This window comes from Malaclemys terrapin, chromosome 11, assembly GCF_027887155.1.
Source record: "Malaclemys terrapin pileata isolate rMalTer1 chromosome 11, rMalTer1.hap1, whole genome shotgun sequence".
Classification (NCBI taxonomy): domain Eukaryota; kingdom Metazoa; phylum Chordata; order Testudines; family Emydidae; genus Malaclemys; species Malaclemys terrapin.
This window is the reverse complement of record NC_071515.1, coordinates 51,692,327-51,708,534: the sequence shown is the minus strand read 5'-3', so window position 1 is coordinate 51,708,534 and position 16,208 is coordinate 51,692,327. Positions and strand designations below refer to the sequence as shown.

Below are 16,208 nucleotides of genomic sequence, written 5' to 3'. Positions count from 1 at the left end.
GAACTTATTCCAGTAAGAAGGGTGGGAGGAAGAGATTCCGAGGCTGTGTGTAAAAACTGTACCCTATTATAATTCTTAAATACATGATTAGATTTTAAGTGTCTGGCCCTCTTTTTTTTTTTTTTTTTTTTTCTCCAAAAAGTGAGGGCCAAGGATACAGCAGTGCTTCAACATTAGTGGCTACCATCATAAATATTTTACATGCTTTTTATAATGCAGTGGGATGTTTAAAGCATGATGAAAAGTTAACAATAAATAATGTGGCTGCTGGTGGGGTGAGATTGCCAAATGCTGCTCAGGGAGACCTAAAAGAGCAGAACAACATACATGATGACTACTCTCTCTCTTGTGGGCTAGATGTATTTTTCAAGGTAAAACCCAATGATTAGGAAGAATATAGAACACTATAATTTCTTATCATTCCTTCCCCAGAGTCAGATCCAGAGAACCAGCAACTGCCCAGACTCAGAAAAAACATTTTATAAAATGTCAAATGAGCATTTAGTAGCATTTCTGGTGCATAGTGTATTTAGCTCTAGGGAGGATGCTGCTGACCCTGATGCACGTTAAACAGTGAGTCTGTCATATACACATAGGAACAGGAAGCTTTATGGAGCAGACCTAAAATTTCAGAATCACCACTTGCAGTTCTAAAGTGGCCCCAGTTTTAAGGATCCCTCTGATTTCATTTTAGGCCCAGTCACAGTGAAACCTAATGTAATTCTTCCTCTTGTAATGTATAAATGTGCTGATATTGATCAAAATAGCCATAGATGGATTCTTTAAAATGAGTTGTACTATATTCTTTGTTCAATTAAAGTGTAAACTAGAACTGGGGAGACAAGATTTCTGTGGTGTGGTCAAATGCTATGTACATTATCTGTAGTCCATAATATATATAAAAAAGCCAAACTTCTAAGCTCATTTCTATTAAATTCACCTAATAAGACTAATGTCTAATTTGTTTAGTTAACCCATCATTCTCTAGTCTGCTCAGAAGTCCTTTGTCTCCTGTGGAACAATCATGATTTGGAAAGGCTTTTACAGGTGTTCGTTTTCTTTGTTGCAAGCATAAGCAATTTTAATGAATAATTGGCTACAGAGGCTCTGATAAGTAACAGCCCCCCTCCAGGCATTTATGCTCTGAATTTTTTTTTTTTTTTCCAAAACCAATCCAGTTCATTCCTAGGCTAAGGAACTGAAAACATGAACAGACAAACGGAAATGGGAACCTTTTGAAAAGTAATCCACTGTATTCTCTGAAAAATATTGGGAGATCCATGTGGATATTGAAATACTGCACAGCCTGCCGAGGAGGAAGTCATGATTCATGATCTTAATTGGCAAGCTAAGCATGAAGATAGTTTGGTTGTATGTACTGGCACAATATTTCTAAAAACCCCTATTAAATTCTGTGAGACTTTTTTCCATGTGGGCACAGTCCTATGCAAAATGGGAATGGTTAAACTTCCTATAGTAAGGATATTATCACTAAATTGTATAGACTTCTAAATTATTTCTGTAGTTCCTATAAAAAGATTTAACTCCCTTAACCATTCCTGCAATTGTGGGCTCCTACCCCCATAACACGTGACATATACCAATATCTGTTTTTAAAAGCATTTATCTACACCAGTTTGTGATGACTTGCATAACTCATTTGTGGCTTTGCCAGTTATGAGAAATGCAGCCATGCCAAACTCATTCTGATTATATCTTTATAGCAGATCACACTCTCATATATTCCATTTTTCTCTTGGTAGACTTCCTTATGCTTCAGGGAATAAGCTAAAGTGGACGGATCTTTAAAGATTTTGCTTTTATTGATTTGTGTCAGATTTTAAATGACATGGTATAAATGCTGTTTTTTATGCTCATTTACCTACACTTAGTTGTTAGCAGACAGTGTTAATGCTTCCTAGTTCCATTTTTATTACATTCATATTTTTTCAAGCCAAGTATGGATGGAAATGAACAGGAAACTGAGGACCAATATTGTATTATACATTTCTGCAATTTAATGTGGAAACTGGGTTGTTGTGTGTCCCCCCCCCCCCCAGGATCAGAAGCTAATTGGTTAGTACAATTATATCCTTCAAAAAACTTTGAGTGAGTTCATTGTGGTCAATTGGTTTTGTAATGGTTTGCAGGACTGTGTTCTGTCACAATTAATACAGTTAAGAAAGAGTGTACTTTTTTCTATTATTATGGTTTAAATATTTCACATGGGAGTGTGGGGTTCTCACAGATAATTCTCAGGTTAATGCTGTCAGTGGACAAGCACATAGATCATGCTGCCCAATTTGAGTTCAATAAGTGGGATATCCTTTAGGATATCCCCTTAAGCAGTCTATTCATAGGAATGCTGTGGAGACATTCCTGGGATGAAATCCTGATCCCATGAGTTTCTTGGGAGTCTTGCTATTGACTTCATTAGGGCTATGATTTCACCTCCGGCGAGTGAGACCTGTCTCCTGCCTCTCCCAGAGGTGACATCAGTGCTTCAGAGAAGGGTTCCTCTTCCTTTGCTTTTGGTACGGTTTCCTGAGATCCGGCTTTTTCGGGGTTGCTGATCAAAGCGGCTTCTTGCTTGTTTTCTCCCCCTCCCCCCCACAAGCAAGCTGGACAACTATGCCCCCTGCGCACACCACCTACACTTACAGGTGAGGTCAATCTCAGGTTTAGGAAACCATTTTTAATAAAAATATGGCTTGGTTTCAGATTTTAAACAGTAACTGAAGTTTTTGTTTAAAATATTTCATTTGTTTCTTTTATTCTGGGAAATGGGTTCTGAGGTTGTGTGACAATGTCTGGGCAAATTATGTCACACTAATATCTCTGGGTATTTTCTGATTAACTTTAAGAACTGATACAAACTCTTCCTTCACCAAACCTTCAAAACAAACCAATCCATTCCTGCAATCAAATGCCTATGCAGATTTGATTGTAGGATCAGGGCCACCGTGGCAATGTTTTTATTTGATTATCCATGTCGTTGTTGTCATCAGTTTAATCTTGACACTGAAGATCTAGCAATTTTATTATGCTGATTGTTTTTAAAAGAATGCTCTTGTCTTGTGGATTGATTTAACATGCAAATAATTAGTAATAATTTTCTTGGAGATTTATTTTTTCATTTAAATACACATTGAAGGTACATAGTGAAATTGATTGTACTTATTACATTGTTTTTCAGCAGGATGTTCCTTGCCACTCTTTTGTCTTGTATAATATGATGATGTAATTATAATCTCAAGTTCAATATACTTTTTATTTTGATACTGAGAAACTTAGAAAACAAATACAGCACATTTTAACCTATGTCTGATGTACAAATACCTCTCATCAAATATATTATAAATATATAAAACATGTATTCTAAGACTGTACCGTACTGTAGCATAATTCACATTGGGATAATGTAGATATACAATCTTCTCGCTTTGGGATTGGTTTCTTTATGGCTAGAATATTTAGTAGCATGTGCATAGCAGTTAAAGGTGATTTTCACTGGGAATATGATATTGTGACACATAATTGTTGTTGCTCACTGTGTGTGTGTGTGTATATATATATAAAAAATATGATTCATTACTATTATATGTGGTCACTGCCAGAAACCAGAAGTTGGTGGAAAAATGTATTTGAAAATTCTAAACTTAAAAAAAAAAAAAAAAAAAAAGTCTTGATTCAAGTTTAGGTCCAGATATGGGTGAAATCTCAGGCTGGAGTGCAGACTTTTTATTTTTGTCTAAATTATCCCATGTTGATAGATGACATAAGTCTCCTATTAGTGCAGAATGAAACCAATACACAAATATTAAAAGTGGGTATTTTGTTATCTTGTGTTACAGCTGTTATTTCAAGAAACCAAGAAGGACCTGGAGAAATGGGAAAGGCTGTGCTCATTCCCAAAGATGACCAGGAGAAAATGAAAGAGCTGTTTAAAATCAACCAATTTAACCTTATGGCCAGTGACTTGATTGCACTTAACAGAAGTTTGCCAGATGTAAGATTAGAAGGGTGAGTTTGTAATGCACTTTGTAATTTTCAACACATATGGCTCAAAAATCACACTATGAGCCATATTTTACCAATATATATTTTCCTGGGATTCCTAATTGATTTCAGGGCATGATAGGGCTCAATATTTGATAGTATAATACTTGATTATTTTCAGTGGTTGGTTGAAGAAGCTGTTTGAAAACATAATGATTTATCTTTTGTATTCCCGTACTTACAAAATGCCTGTCAATGGCAATGGAAGTGTGTGTGGGGGTGTACTGAGGAGAATTAGATCTCAATCACATTTTCTAATGTGCCTTTTTATTTGTGTGTTTTTTAAATTGCTATCAGCGGACAACTGTGGCATGCACTGAGCAATTTATACAGCACTCAGTTACCAGCTATAGTACCTCAGGGAAAAAACAGTCTCTCTAATAATTCTGATTGAAACATATTGGGTGAAGATTTAACATGTGTATGCTTAATCAGAATCTTACTTTTTTTTTTTTTTTTTTTTTTTTAAAAAGGTAGTTCTTACTATTTCCAAAGGCTAGAAAGATGTCCTGAGAAGTCAGTAACAACATTTTTTCTCCAATACCATCTCTAAAGTTGTCTTCTAATACAGAGTTTTATGTATTAAAAAATGTTAGTGTTCCACATGATGTACCGGTAGTTTATGAAGTACTGTAAAATGTCAGGTTGCATCAATCACTTTAGCTATCTAATGTGTGTCACATCACTGGGATCATAGTTACTTTTTTTCCCAAGGGGTACTTCTGAATATGTTATGAAAGTGTCTGTATTTACTATCTGAAAATTCATAGTCATTATGCACATAGCTCCTAGCACTAATTGTAGAAAAGTAAATTATCTAGAGACTGCATGATGTCTTACATCATAAGGTCTTTGTAAAGTCCTGACTGTTCTGATTACTGTAATTTTTATGTTACAAAAAACTTGGCTCAAATTTGCCATCATTACAAAATTGTCTTGAGGAATTTTCTGTAATGTGCTGGCTTTGTGGGTGTCAATGAGTGTGTTGCCCTCAAGTCGTAAATCCATGTAGCGGCTTTGAGATCTACAAGTGTCAGTACCGCAGCTCTCCTTCAGTTCAAGAGGCCTATTTTTAATGGAGTCAAAGGACAAATGTGCCATCCATTGTGCTCTGTGTGTATGTGTGGATAGACATGTGATTTATAGAATAATTGTCAGTGTATGTGGTGCTACAAGTTGTTGTGCCAAATAAAATTCCTCATTCATTGCTGAATGTCATGGTTCAGTGAAAGGTAGAAAAAACTCCATATGGTACCTGACCAACTTGGGCAATGGTGTATATAGGAGAGGATAGGAGGAAGAATTCTCTCCTGTCCCCCTAACATGTTTATGTCCCTATTTCCAGGAAATAATGGAGTTACTGCAGCATAAGCAAGGCTCTTCATTTTCAGTTTTTACCAATGTTTCCTGAAAAATGTCCAGGTTTAACAAAACCTTTTATTCAATAGTTACCAAATTTTGGATCGCTCCACTACATGAAAAATTGGATTAAGAAAATCCAACATATGACATTGGGCAGGTGTGTGTGATGATAAAAAAATTAGTCTATCTGTTAAAGTAAGACAGTGTCATGGAAGATACATATATATATGCACATATGCATGCACCTCAGTGCTTGAGTCCTAAAATTAGAAGTGCTGGAACTTCCTGGACCCAGCTCCCTGCTCCGGAAGGAGAGATGGCAGCCTAGTAACCTGGGAATCCTAAGTAATAGAACTGCCATATCTCTTTCTGGAACGGGCCTGGAAGTGGAAGAGGTGGAGAAGGCAGCATGAGGAGACTATGCCCTTCCTTCCTCTACCTCTTCCACTTCTGAGGCCACTCTTCTCTATTCATTGCTTTATTTCTCTCTTGTCCCCGATATTTACCCGGAAAACTGAAGCACTGATTTTTTTCCCCATTTTTAATTTTTTTTTGTAATAAACAACACCGATAAATTCCTGGGAAATCTTAAACAAATAAAAACCAAAAACGAAGGGCCTTGGAGCATAAAGCTAATGTAATGGAGTGGAAAATCAGTCCCCTAATTTCTTAACTTCATTTTTTGGATATATAAAAAAATATATATATTTTTTTTAAAGGCTCAGTCCTCCTAAAGAGGTTTTCAACTGAAATTACATGCATGAAGGATTGACATTAGGGTCAAATTAAATTTTACATATGTTGGTATCTATTTAAGGATAGTTGTAGATTGCTGTCTGGAAATTGAAATCTGGGAAGGCCCCGGGGCTTTGTAACCTCACACCTGAGTTACTGAAGACAGATGAGAGTATTGTTGTACCATGTCTGCACAGATTCTTCCAGACCATCTGGCTCACTAATATCATCTTTGACTGGAAGAAGGGTGGTGTTCTGCCTCTCGTTAGAAAAAGGCAATAAGGCTGGGTGTAATTGCCACTATAGATGTATTATGCTCTTGTCGGTCCCAGGGAAAGACTTTGCTTCTGAGTTAATGTCCTGAATCAGTTCTGAACTTTGTGGCAAAGGCACAAAACTTGGTCATTCCCCTATTGACTAAATCTTTACCATGAGACAGCTTTTTGAGAAGATGCTTGAATTCAATAAGCCATGTGCAGCACTTTAGTAATAGACTTCAATCAAACTTTGATTCAGTGGATCAGGTGAGCCTGTAGGATTTGATGACGTGACTCGGCATCCCTGGGAAGATAACGTTATTAATAGAGTTCTATAATGAAATAGAAAGCTGTGTTTTGAGATAATGGTAGATACATAGCATGGTTTCCTGTTTCCATGGGAATTCGAGGCTACGTCCTATCATAACCTTTGTTCAATATTTGGTATTGATTGGCAGATGGATAAGCTAGAGGAGGCAACTGTCAGTGGTGCTGAGCTGAACATCATTTTGCTTTGATACCTTGAATACCTTGTCTTATTGGTTCAATCTGTGAATCACTGTAGTTGATAGCTGATCTGGTAGGGCCAGAACCAGTACACTTTGGTTTGGTTATCAATCAGACAGAAGTAAGTTCCTGAAGGAGTAGGGTGACCAGACAGCAAATGTGAAAAATCGGGGCTGGGGGGTAATAGGAGCCTATATAAGGAGAAGGCCCAAAAATCAGGACATCTGGTCACCCTATAAAGGAGACTTTGACAATAGATTACAACCAGCTCAGTATTAACCTGACCAGATGGCATACTGATCAGATGGCAACTGTTAAATACTTTGGCAGTGTTGCAGACAGTGCTGGAGTGCTTGAAACTTGTAGACGCTCATACAGTTGCAGCCAAGTTCCAGTCCGTTCAGTGGTCTCTGTGGAGATGCCATGGCATAAAGCTTACCACGAAGATGTGGATTGATAGAACCCTGGTTATACCAACTTGATTGTATGACACTGAAACATGGGTGTAGAGGAAGGCTGAAGAATGGTGGATTAGTGTTTTGATTCTTGTTGGCTTCATCAGCTGCTCCATATTAAGTGGCAGGACAAGATCAGCAATAAAGCTATTCATAGCGAAACCCAGTGAGTGCCTGTGTCAACACTGGTTCATTTTTTGGTGGTTTCCTTGGTACAGGCATATTAGGATGGAAGACCTATTACAAAGCATGTTTACCAAGGACTGTCACTACACAGTCAAGCAATCACATGGTTGCCCGAAGCTTTGATGGTGTGATCGGTTCACCAGTGACCGACATAGACTGAACAGCCAGCCAGTCTTATGGAGCTAGCTAGAGATCAGTCTGGGTAGTACTTGATCTGCATGAGGCTACAACCTTTTTGGATTTGCAACGATGATGGATTGGTTTTGTGTATTTGTTTTTGTTTGGGGGCGTGGGGGGGGGGGAGATAAATCTTGTTTTGGTCACTTAAAACATACAGAAATATGGGGCTGGCTGACCTTTATCTTCCCCTTTCAATTCTGTAGTCCTCATCTGTTCTATATTTTGCCACCTAGATACTCTGATAATGGCACACATATCAAAAATGTAATTAATTGCTAAATTTGTTCTCTCAAATGACTTCCAAAGTGGATCCCACTTTTACCTTATTATTGCTGGACCTTCCATCCCTATACAGACACTTTCTGATAGGCTACTCTTCTCTCTCTACCTTCTCTCTAGCTCTCCCTTCCTTGACAAGGACTTTTCTTTTTTTAAATGATAAGATTCTGAGTAGTTAAAAATCCATATGCATGCCTGATCTCACATGTTTATTTGCATATAAATATAAAATGCTTCTCTTTTTTAAGAAACATACTAAACGAGCAACTGAAAGATAAATTAAACATTTAAGTATTAAATGTGTTATGTATTCCATGTTTTGTTTTGATGTGGGAATATAGGGTATCAGCCACCACATGAAAGCTACTATCTGAACAGATAAGGAAGGAAGATAAAGCTTGTCTAAGTAGTTCATCTACCCTAAGGCTCATCATTCTGCAAGAGTGTCAACAGCTGGCATATAAACAGGATCATTTCAGTATGTTACTTTATCTTCCCTAATCCTTCAGTATTCCCTGAGAACAATATTCATTAGTCAAACTGATTGGCTGGTACTTATTACTAATAATTTAGTGCCTGATTCGGCAAATGCTCAGACACATGAGTAATGTGAGTACTCAGGAGTTGATTTACTCATGTAAGTGTTTGCAGGATTGATTACTAGATTATTCAGGAAAAGTGTGAGGCAAACTAAATTATAAAAATACCAATTTTAAATTATTTCTCATTTTAAAAAAATCACGTTCCTAAAATATCATGACCTACACTTAACTCTCAATTATTTTAGCTGACAATGAAAACAATTAAATACACACATTGTCAAGATGTCTAAATCTCCAATTATGCATGCTTTTAAAATTGAATCTTCACTTAGCATAAATTGTCCTGCTTATATATGTTTGCTTTAAACATTAACTTCTCCAGCTCTGAGTGGAAATTTAAAATAAAACAAGCAACTCCCCCAGGCCCCACAACACACACACCACTGCTATTAGGGTAAGTCTCTTGCATAAACCATGCATGTATGCATCTCCTTGAAGTGTAGTCATTTGAAAGTCAGCGCAGGAAACAGTTATAACAAAGTTGTATCAGTATTTTTTCCCTACAAGGCAATATTTCTGGTGATTGTGCTAATTTTTAGCAAACCTTAACTTGTACAGTGATGTCTGCAGTTATTGTCTGCACATGCAGATGAGCTTTTGTGGTGAAATTAGTCCTAGCATAGTGGATTTTTTTTTTCATTGCTCAGAGCTGAAAAGATCCATTTATGAAAACCAAGGACCTGGTTCTCCACTGCAGTGGTGGTGATTTGCATGACTTGGTTTGTGGATATATATATATATATATATATATATATATATATATATATTTGGTGTACAGAATGTAGAGTTGGTGTAGAAGTTCCTACACCACCACCCAGCCTAGATTTGGTTTAGGGAGCACACTGGATGAAAGAGGCCATGTCCGGAATGGTCTACCCTCCACTTCTTCCTCACAGCTTTGGCAGCTGACACAACTTGGAGCCCAAATCAGACTGCTCAAATGTACACCAGAGATCAGCCTGGGGGTCACAAAGGTTAGCTTTGCCATGCAAAGCTGTGCCATGCAGTTTTCAGGTCTAACCAAGGATCAAGGACTGAATAGTGTAGGGGTAGGCAACCTATGGCACTCGTGCCAAAGGCGGCACGCAAACTGATTTTCAGTGGCACTCACACTGCCCGGGTCCTGGCCACCGGTCCGGGGGGCTCTGCATTTTAAATGAAGCTTCTTAAGCATTTTCAAAACCTTATTTACTTTACATACAATAGTTTAGTTATATATTATAGACTTATGGAAAGAGACCTTCTAAAAATGTATTACTGGCACGTGAAACCTGAAATTAGAGTGAATAAATGAAGACCCGGCACACTTTCTGAAAGGTTGCCGACCCCTGGAATTGTGTTTATAAGTGTAACTGAGAGAATATTTCTGTGTAGGAAATTTAGCTTTAAAAGAGGAAAATGTAAGACCCAAAGACTTCAGTGCCCTTTTGAAAGTTTGCCTGTTCTCCTGTAAAGCATGACAAAAATAAATGTTTGTGAAATAGGATGAAATTTACAATTTAGTGGATAGCTACATTCTGTTTAAGGGAAATGAAGCATTCTGTTAATGTTATATGAAATGTGTCTAAATGCATTTCCAGGATCAAAAGAAGGTGGTTTTTTTTGTCATCTGTCTGAAAGATGAAAAGTATTGAGAGAGAGAGGAAAAACACATTCCATTTTTCTTTCTTCAGACAGATGCTTTCTGTACACTGTGTCTTTAGCGAGTGTTAAATTGTTTTCAATGCCAACTTACAATACTTTGTTACTGAGGAGGAATATAATTTCATGGTTAATATAGTAAGCATATGACAGTAAGACATATTTATATTGACATGGGAGATATAGGCATATGTCTTATTTGCATTGGGTGTTGAAGTTGCCCTACCTGCTAGATTATAAAAGCAGGCTTTTCCTGTGAAAATCCAGTGTTTTGTAAATTGCTGTTACCATGGCAACATAGATGAATAGGGAATAAAATGTTCTTGTTGCACAGGTTACCAAGAGTCATACGTTTGTGTGTGTGCATCCTAAATGAAAGTTTCCACTGTCCAAAGTGCCATTCCTACCATCCTTGTATCTAGGGTAGAGTTGTGTGTGACAGTGAACTGATTTATTCTGAACACCTGCAAACAAGGTGGGCCAACAGAAGAAACTTGATACAAAAAGTCCTGTTTAATTCTCATATAATAACCTGATTCTTCATTCATGGTATAGTTTTATTGCAAAAAGCATCAGCTCCTCGACTTTTGGCCTGTTGAGAAATGGAAATATAAAGAAGGCAACATGTAGGGTGGCCAAGTTTCTCCCCCCTCCCCTCCTCCCCTTTATTGTATTTGTTCAGTTCCTCAATAGGCTCTGTTCCTGTTGTGGTCTAAGCTAGAGTAAAATGAGGCAGTTGCTGTTGCTGCAGGGTTCGATATTTTTGTCAGAGACAGGCTGTTGGTCCATATCTGATACCTCTATACAAAGTAGAACAGTTTCAACAGGAGAGACTGAGAGAAACCCACCCCAAAATAGCAAATAGCCTGGTGATCAGGGCACTCACCTGGCATGTAGAACACTGGGCCTCAGGTCCCTGCTCCACATCCGGCAAAGTGGGGAGTTGAGCCTAGGTGAGTACTCTAACTACTAGGCTGTTAGGCATAAGGGTTAGGGTGGGAGGACAGTGGCGTCTCCTTCTCTTTTGAGACAGGACATGCATATCTCCAGGAGAGGGTTCACAGCTGTGAATCTTGAGCAGAAGGAGGCAACTCCCACTGGCCCAGGGTTAGGTGCATAACTCCCTTTTTTGGGGAGGGAACTCAGGGGGCTTAAGTCATATCCTCTTCTTGCCATTTCCTACTGCTAGCTCCCTGCTCAACTTGCTGGCTCCTGTGAATCCCTTTCTTAGAAGTCTAACTCTCCCTATGCATTGGATAGGAAACCTGGGTGTCTAACTCGGGGCGGTGGATTCCACTGGGTGTCAAGGCACCTAAACATTAGGTGTTCGTAATACTAAGTCTGAATCCCCTTTGTGGATTCACCTCCGTGTGTCTTGTACGCTCTGCAAAGTGTTTCTCAGTGAAAACAGCACATATCCTTTGAATTTCTATTCTGAATTGTCATCTTCAGAATTTCTCTCTTCCAAGTCTGATTTGGCACACATACTAGTATGACATCTTGAAAATTACACTAATTCACCATAGAAAATCATGATTTTCATTTTCTTTCTAAGAATTGTCTCAAGCAGCTTAAAATAAATCACCGTTAATCTCTCTATTGATAAGCCTCTGACAATAGACTCCGAAGAGTATTCTATATGCTGTATAACCCATTAGAGTTGGATTTTCTCAGCTTTTTAGGTTCATGTGAATTTGCTTCTGATTAAAAAAAATTAATATGAGAACAAAATGGCAAGGCTTTTATTTTTCTGCTCTGGAAACGCTTTCGTTTGTAGGTGTAATCTCAGATGGTATTGTGTATTACTTTCTTTATATCCTTCATTTAAAAACCACAACATTTGAGCATTGTCTGAAATAAAAATATTCCAAGTCATATTAAGGTATTATGAATATGTACTATCATCTGAAATTTCAGAGCTTGAAAATGTTAATAGCCTGTGGTCAAACTGACTGTTTTGTTGGCTGACCTTAACATTCGCTTTAACACAGCCTCTGAATATTAAATTTTTTTTTATCAGAACTTCTCATGAAAGAATGATAATACATAATAACCAATAAATTTTTCTGAGCCATATGGTGAATGAATGTTCCATCTCACTTTGGTGTTTCTGAAAACTGCAAGAAAAATTACCATAGAATTGATAGAAAGCTAGTCACAATGTTAACTATGGAAACTCTCTCTTACAAGCCCAATTTTGAATTGACCTTTTAACTTCTCCATAACAAAACTAATCCATTTGAATTTTTTCATACAGGCTTCTCAGCCAGAGGGGACATCATTTAAGAATTCTTAGTGATCATTGGACAAAGCACTGTGGAGGAATCAGAGGCCTGTCATTTTTTTGCAAGTCATTTTTGTGGCTGTTTTTGGAACATAGTATTTCAAACATTCTTGGCTAAGAAATTGCATTTTTGATTTATTTTGCTTTACTTGACAAGGATTTCTTTTTTTAAAAGAACCTACAATATTCTGACTTTTTTTTCTTTAAACTACCAAAGTTGTTCTTAAGATTTTATTTTCCTCCTAAAGTGATTGTATATCTATAATCCTAATGCTATCTGATCTAAGTATTTTGTCTAGATTTTTTTTTTTAGCCTTGACTCAGTTATCACAACTAGATAGGTCCTTAGGTGTTTGCAACCAATTAACAGGAATATCCAGTTAAAATACTCAACTCTTCCAATATTGCTCATTGTGATGCAAAAACAACATGTTTGGGTTGGGTTTTTTTATTTTTTTCCATGTCCCAGCTAAATACATTGAATGGCAGCTTGAAAGCCTGCCCCTTGCTTCTGACATTTATAAACAGAAGAGGTAACGGAGAGCTTCCAATTTGATTTCAAAGATCAGGAAGGAGGATTTTAAGTAGCGCACGCTTTATATTTTCAATCTGTATACTTCCCAGGTCTTTTTTGTGATGGAAATCTTTGCTATCTGAACCAACCTATTAATTACATTGACTGCATATCTAATCAGCTACTTGGGGAGGCGGATTGTTATTCGGCACATTATTCCATAGCTCACTTAATATTCTTTATTATTTATTTATTACTTGAAAACCAATTTCACAGCAACGTTTACAGGAATTTGCTGCTTAGTTGATTGTATAGTTCACATACTCACAGGGATTGTCCATTTAGTAAGGTGCATTAAAGTTGTTTAACATAAGGATCCCAATTACAGATACCACAGATAATTGAAAGCGACCAGTGGTTTCCAAAATGTACTTAAAATTACTTTCTGTGCATATTTCTGTTGTTGCTATAGCTTAGAATTATTTACAAATAAACATAATGTCAGTTCATGGAACTACTTTTCCTTATTGTGAAATATATTCACATTCCTTGTAGGGTAAGTGTGTGTGGTAGGCAGTATACAAAAAGTATCTGTTTACCACTACTTTTGGAGAGGGGCTGGTGGGGGAGAAGAGAGGATTTGGTTTTGGGTGCTTTTGTCTTTATCATCTAAATCATTGTACTGGGCTAAGTTCACCCCCCATGGTTTACATTGGCTTTTGACAGTGAAAACCTGGGTGCATGGTCCCAATGGAGGAAAGCATTCACTGGGGATAGTGGCAGAAACAGTCAGTGACTGCAAGCTCCATTCTGCTGGGAAGGCTGTAGTGCTACATGGTAGCATGAAAATGCCTTCAGTACCTCAATACATGTTTGGGGGGGAAGTGTTGATGAAACCTGTAGGTTAGCTGGCTGTTTGTCTAGGAAGGGAACATTTGGCAGGAGAACCTTCACACAACTTAACACTTGGATAAACTGTTCTATGTAGTAGTGGTTATATATCCACTTCATTTGCCTTTTACCATCAATTATTATTTCATTCCTAGTTTTGAGTCATGCTGGATCAACCTCTCCAGAATTCCTTTATTGCTAAAGTTGCTTCAAGTTGTGAGATTAAAAGCTACCCCATTAGTTTATTTTTGAGCATACAAGATATGCAGAGAAAAAATACAGACTACTCAGATCTTCTCATTTACCTGTCTCAAACTGTATAATCTTCCGAAGAAGAAAATGGATTAGAAAGCCTAGAGAGATTAAATTAATTAGTTCTGCTAGAAAGTGTTGTTAAATGAAAGTTTGGAAATGTACGTACCTTGTGAACTCTCAAAACCAAAACAAACAAACACAATCCATCACCTTGGAAGACTGCCAATGGGGAGAAAAAATATAAACAGATACCCTGTCTGAGATCAAAGCGAGTTCCCAACACTTAAATTAGCTAATGACTATTAATAAGTCAGGAAAAAATAAGAATTTCCTGACACAAAGAAAGATAGGATAATGAGTAAACAGACTGTTTCTCAATTGGTTTTGTGGATCTTTTATTCATATTGTCACGCAACAAATGGAACAATTAATCTGCAGCTTTTTCCTTTTCTCTCTTGATCTAGTTGCTGTTTTCCCAATACAGAAATAAGTGTTCGACTCCATTGTCACTTTCATCAGTATTGTTTCCAGGTTACTTCTGGATTACACTGGTGCATGTGAGAGCAGAATCATGCCCTAAGTTTGAGAGAATGGGCCTAAATTCAAAGGAACGTAATGAAGTTATTATTTTTTTTTAAAAGGCCCTGTCTGGTGCCAGCTCTGGGGGAAACAAAAATAGGTAAGGGAGTGGCCCGGGCTATATACTTCCATGTTTTGGAGGCCTCTGGCAGATTTTTGGGAAATATGTCTGGATGAGGAAAATTCCAGATAAACCCTATTTGCTATGCCATTTGGCAGCTACTATATTTTGCTGGTAACCATTATGCACTAGAAATGTCCAAAGTAAGTTATTTATTATTTGTTCTGAGGTAGCACTTAGGAGCCCCAGTCGTAGACTTGGACCCCTTTGTGCTAGGCGCTGTACATACACAACAACAACTTTTTTCAAGGAGCTTCTAATCGAAGTATAGAACAAGAGACTACAGGTGGATACAGACAGAGGGACAGATGTGGAGTACAATGAGACCATACTGGTCAGTAGAGCTGGTCAAAATTTGGGACTTCCATTTCATGGGAAATTTTAACACTTTGAAATTTGCCAGATTTTTAAAATTTCCTGCAGAAATAGAAATTGCTTAAATGTTTCATTTTGGAAGCACCAACATATGATGTTCTTGAAAGTATATCTGCTTCCTGGGCCCCAGCTGCTGATTGAAATTCATGTGATTCTTGTAATGTTCACTTGGTCATCAGTGATCCCTTTCACCCCTGCTATTTAGTGGTGAGCAGCAGTGAAACTGATAAGAATCATGTCAATTTCAATTAGCTGCCAGGGCTTCCACAGTCTACAGCTTCCAGGCAGCCTTCCTATGGGCCCCCAGGGCTTCCAGATGCCCGAGCTAGCTGGCTCTCCCAACTGCTTGCCTCCTACAGGCCATGGAGATGACTGCCCCAAGCATTGAGCAGCCTGGGGAGCTAGTAGGCCCAAAAGCTTAGAAGCTTTGGATGGTGAGGCTGCCCCAGAGCTGTGGACCCCAGTTGTCTTCCAGGCAAGGTGGTGAGAAGCCAGGCAGCTGTCAGAAAACCTGTGGTTTGTCAGAAGTTTGTGAACCCAGTAGGTTTCTGCAAAACATTTCAGGTTTGACAAATTTTGCATTTTCTGACACAAATTTATGACCAGTTCTGTTGGCCAGTATGATAAGTAGCTGCCGAACCCTTTTTGTCCATTTTTTGTAGACCTCCAGGCAAAGGAGAGTTTTAAGGAATTTTAAGTTAGCAGCAATGTTAGAGAGAACATGTACTACTGCTTCTGTTAATCACATAGGCTGGGGTAAAACTAGAAAGAAACAATACATGCTAAAAAGAGTTCTGAGTGTGTCAAGGAGAGAGAGTTTGAAATACTGCAGGTAAGGTACTTGGGAAATATATTTCCCACAAAAGGCATCCAACTATGTAACACTAAAGCAGAGTTCATTGTGAAAAAGCCAGCCAGTACCTCAG

At 37.9% G+C, this 16,208-nt stretch overlaps 1 protein-coding gene across 2 annotated transcripts in view; it reads left to right on the top strand.

The window, feature by feature from the left end:
- The window catches only part of GALNT13 (polypeptide N-acetylgalactosaminyltransferase 13), a 340,614-nt gene that overhangs the window by 133,564 nt on the left and 190,842 nt on the right, over nucleotides 1–16,208 (top strand). For both annotated transcript variants that reach the window (XM_054044511.1, XM_054044510.1), the window contains exon 3: nucleotides 3,855–4,023. In XM_054044511.1, coding sequence (XP_053900486.1) covers nucleotides 3,855–4,023 — 169 coding nt within the window. The remainder of the gene's footprint in view (nucleotides 1–3,854; nucleotides 4,024–16,208) is intronic.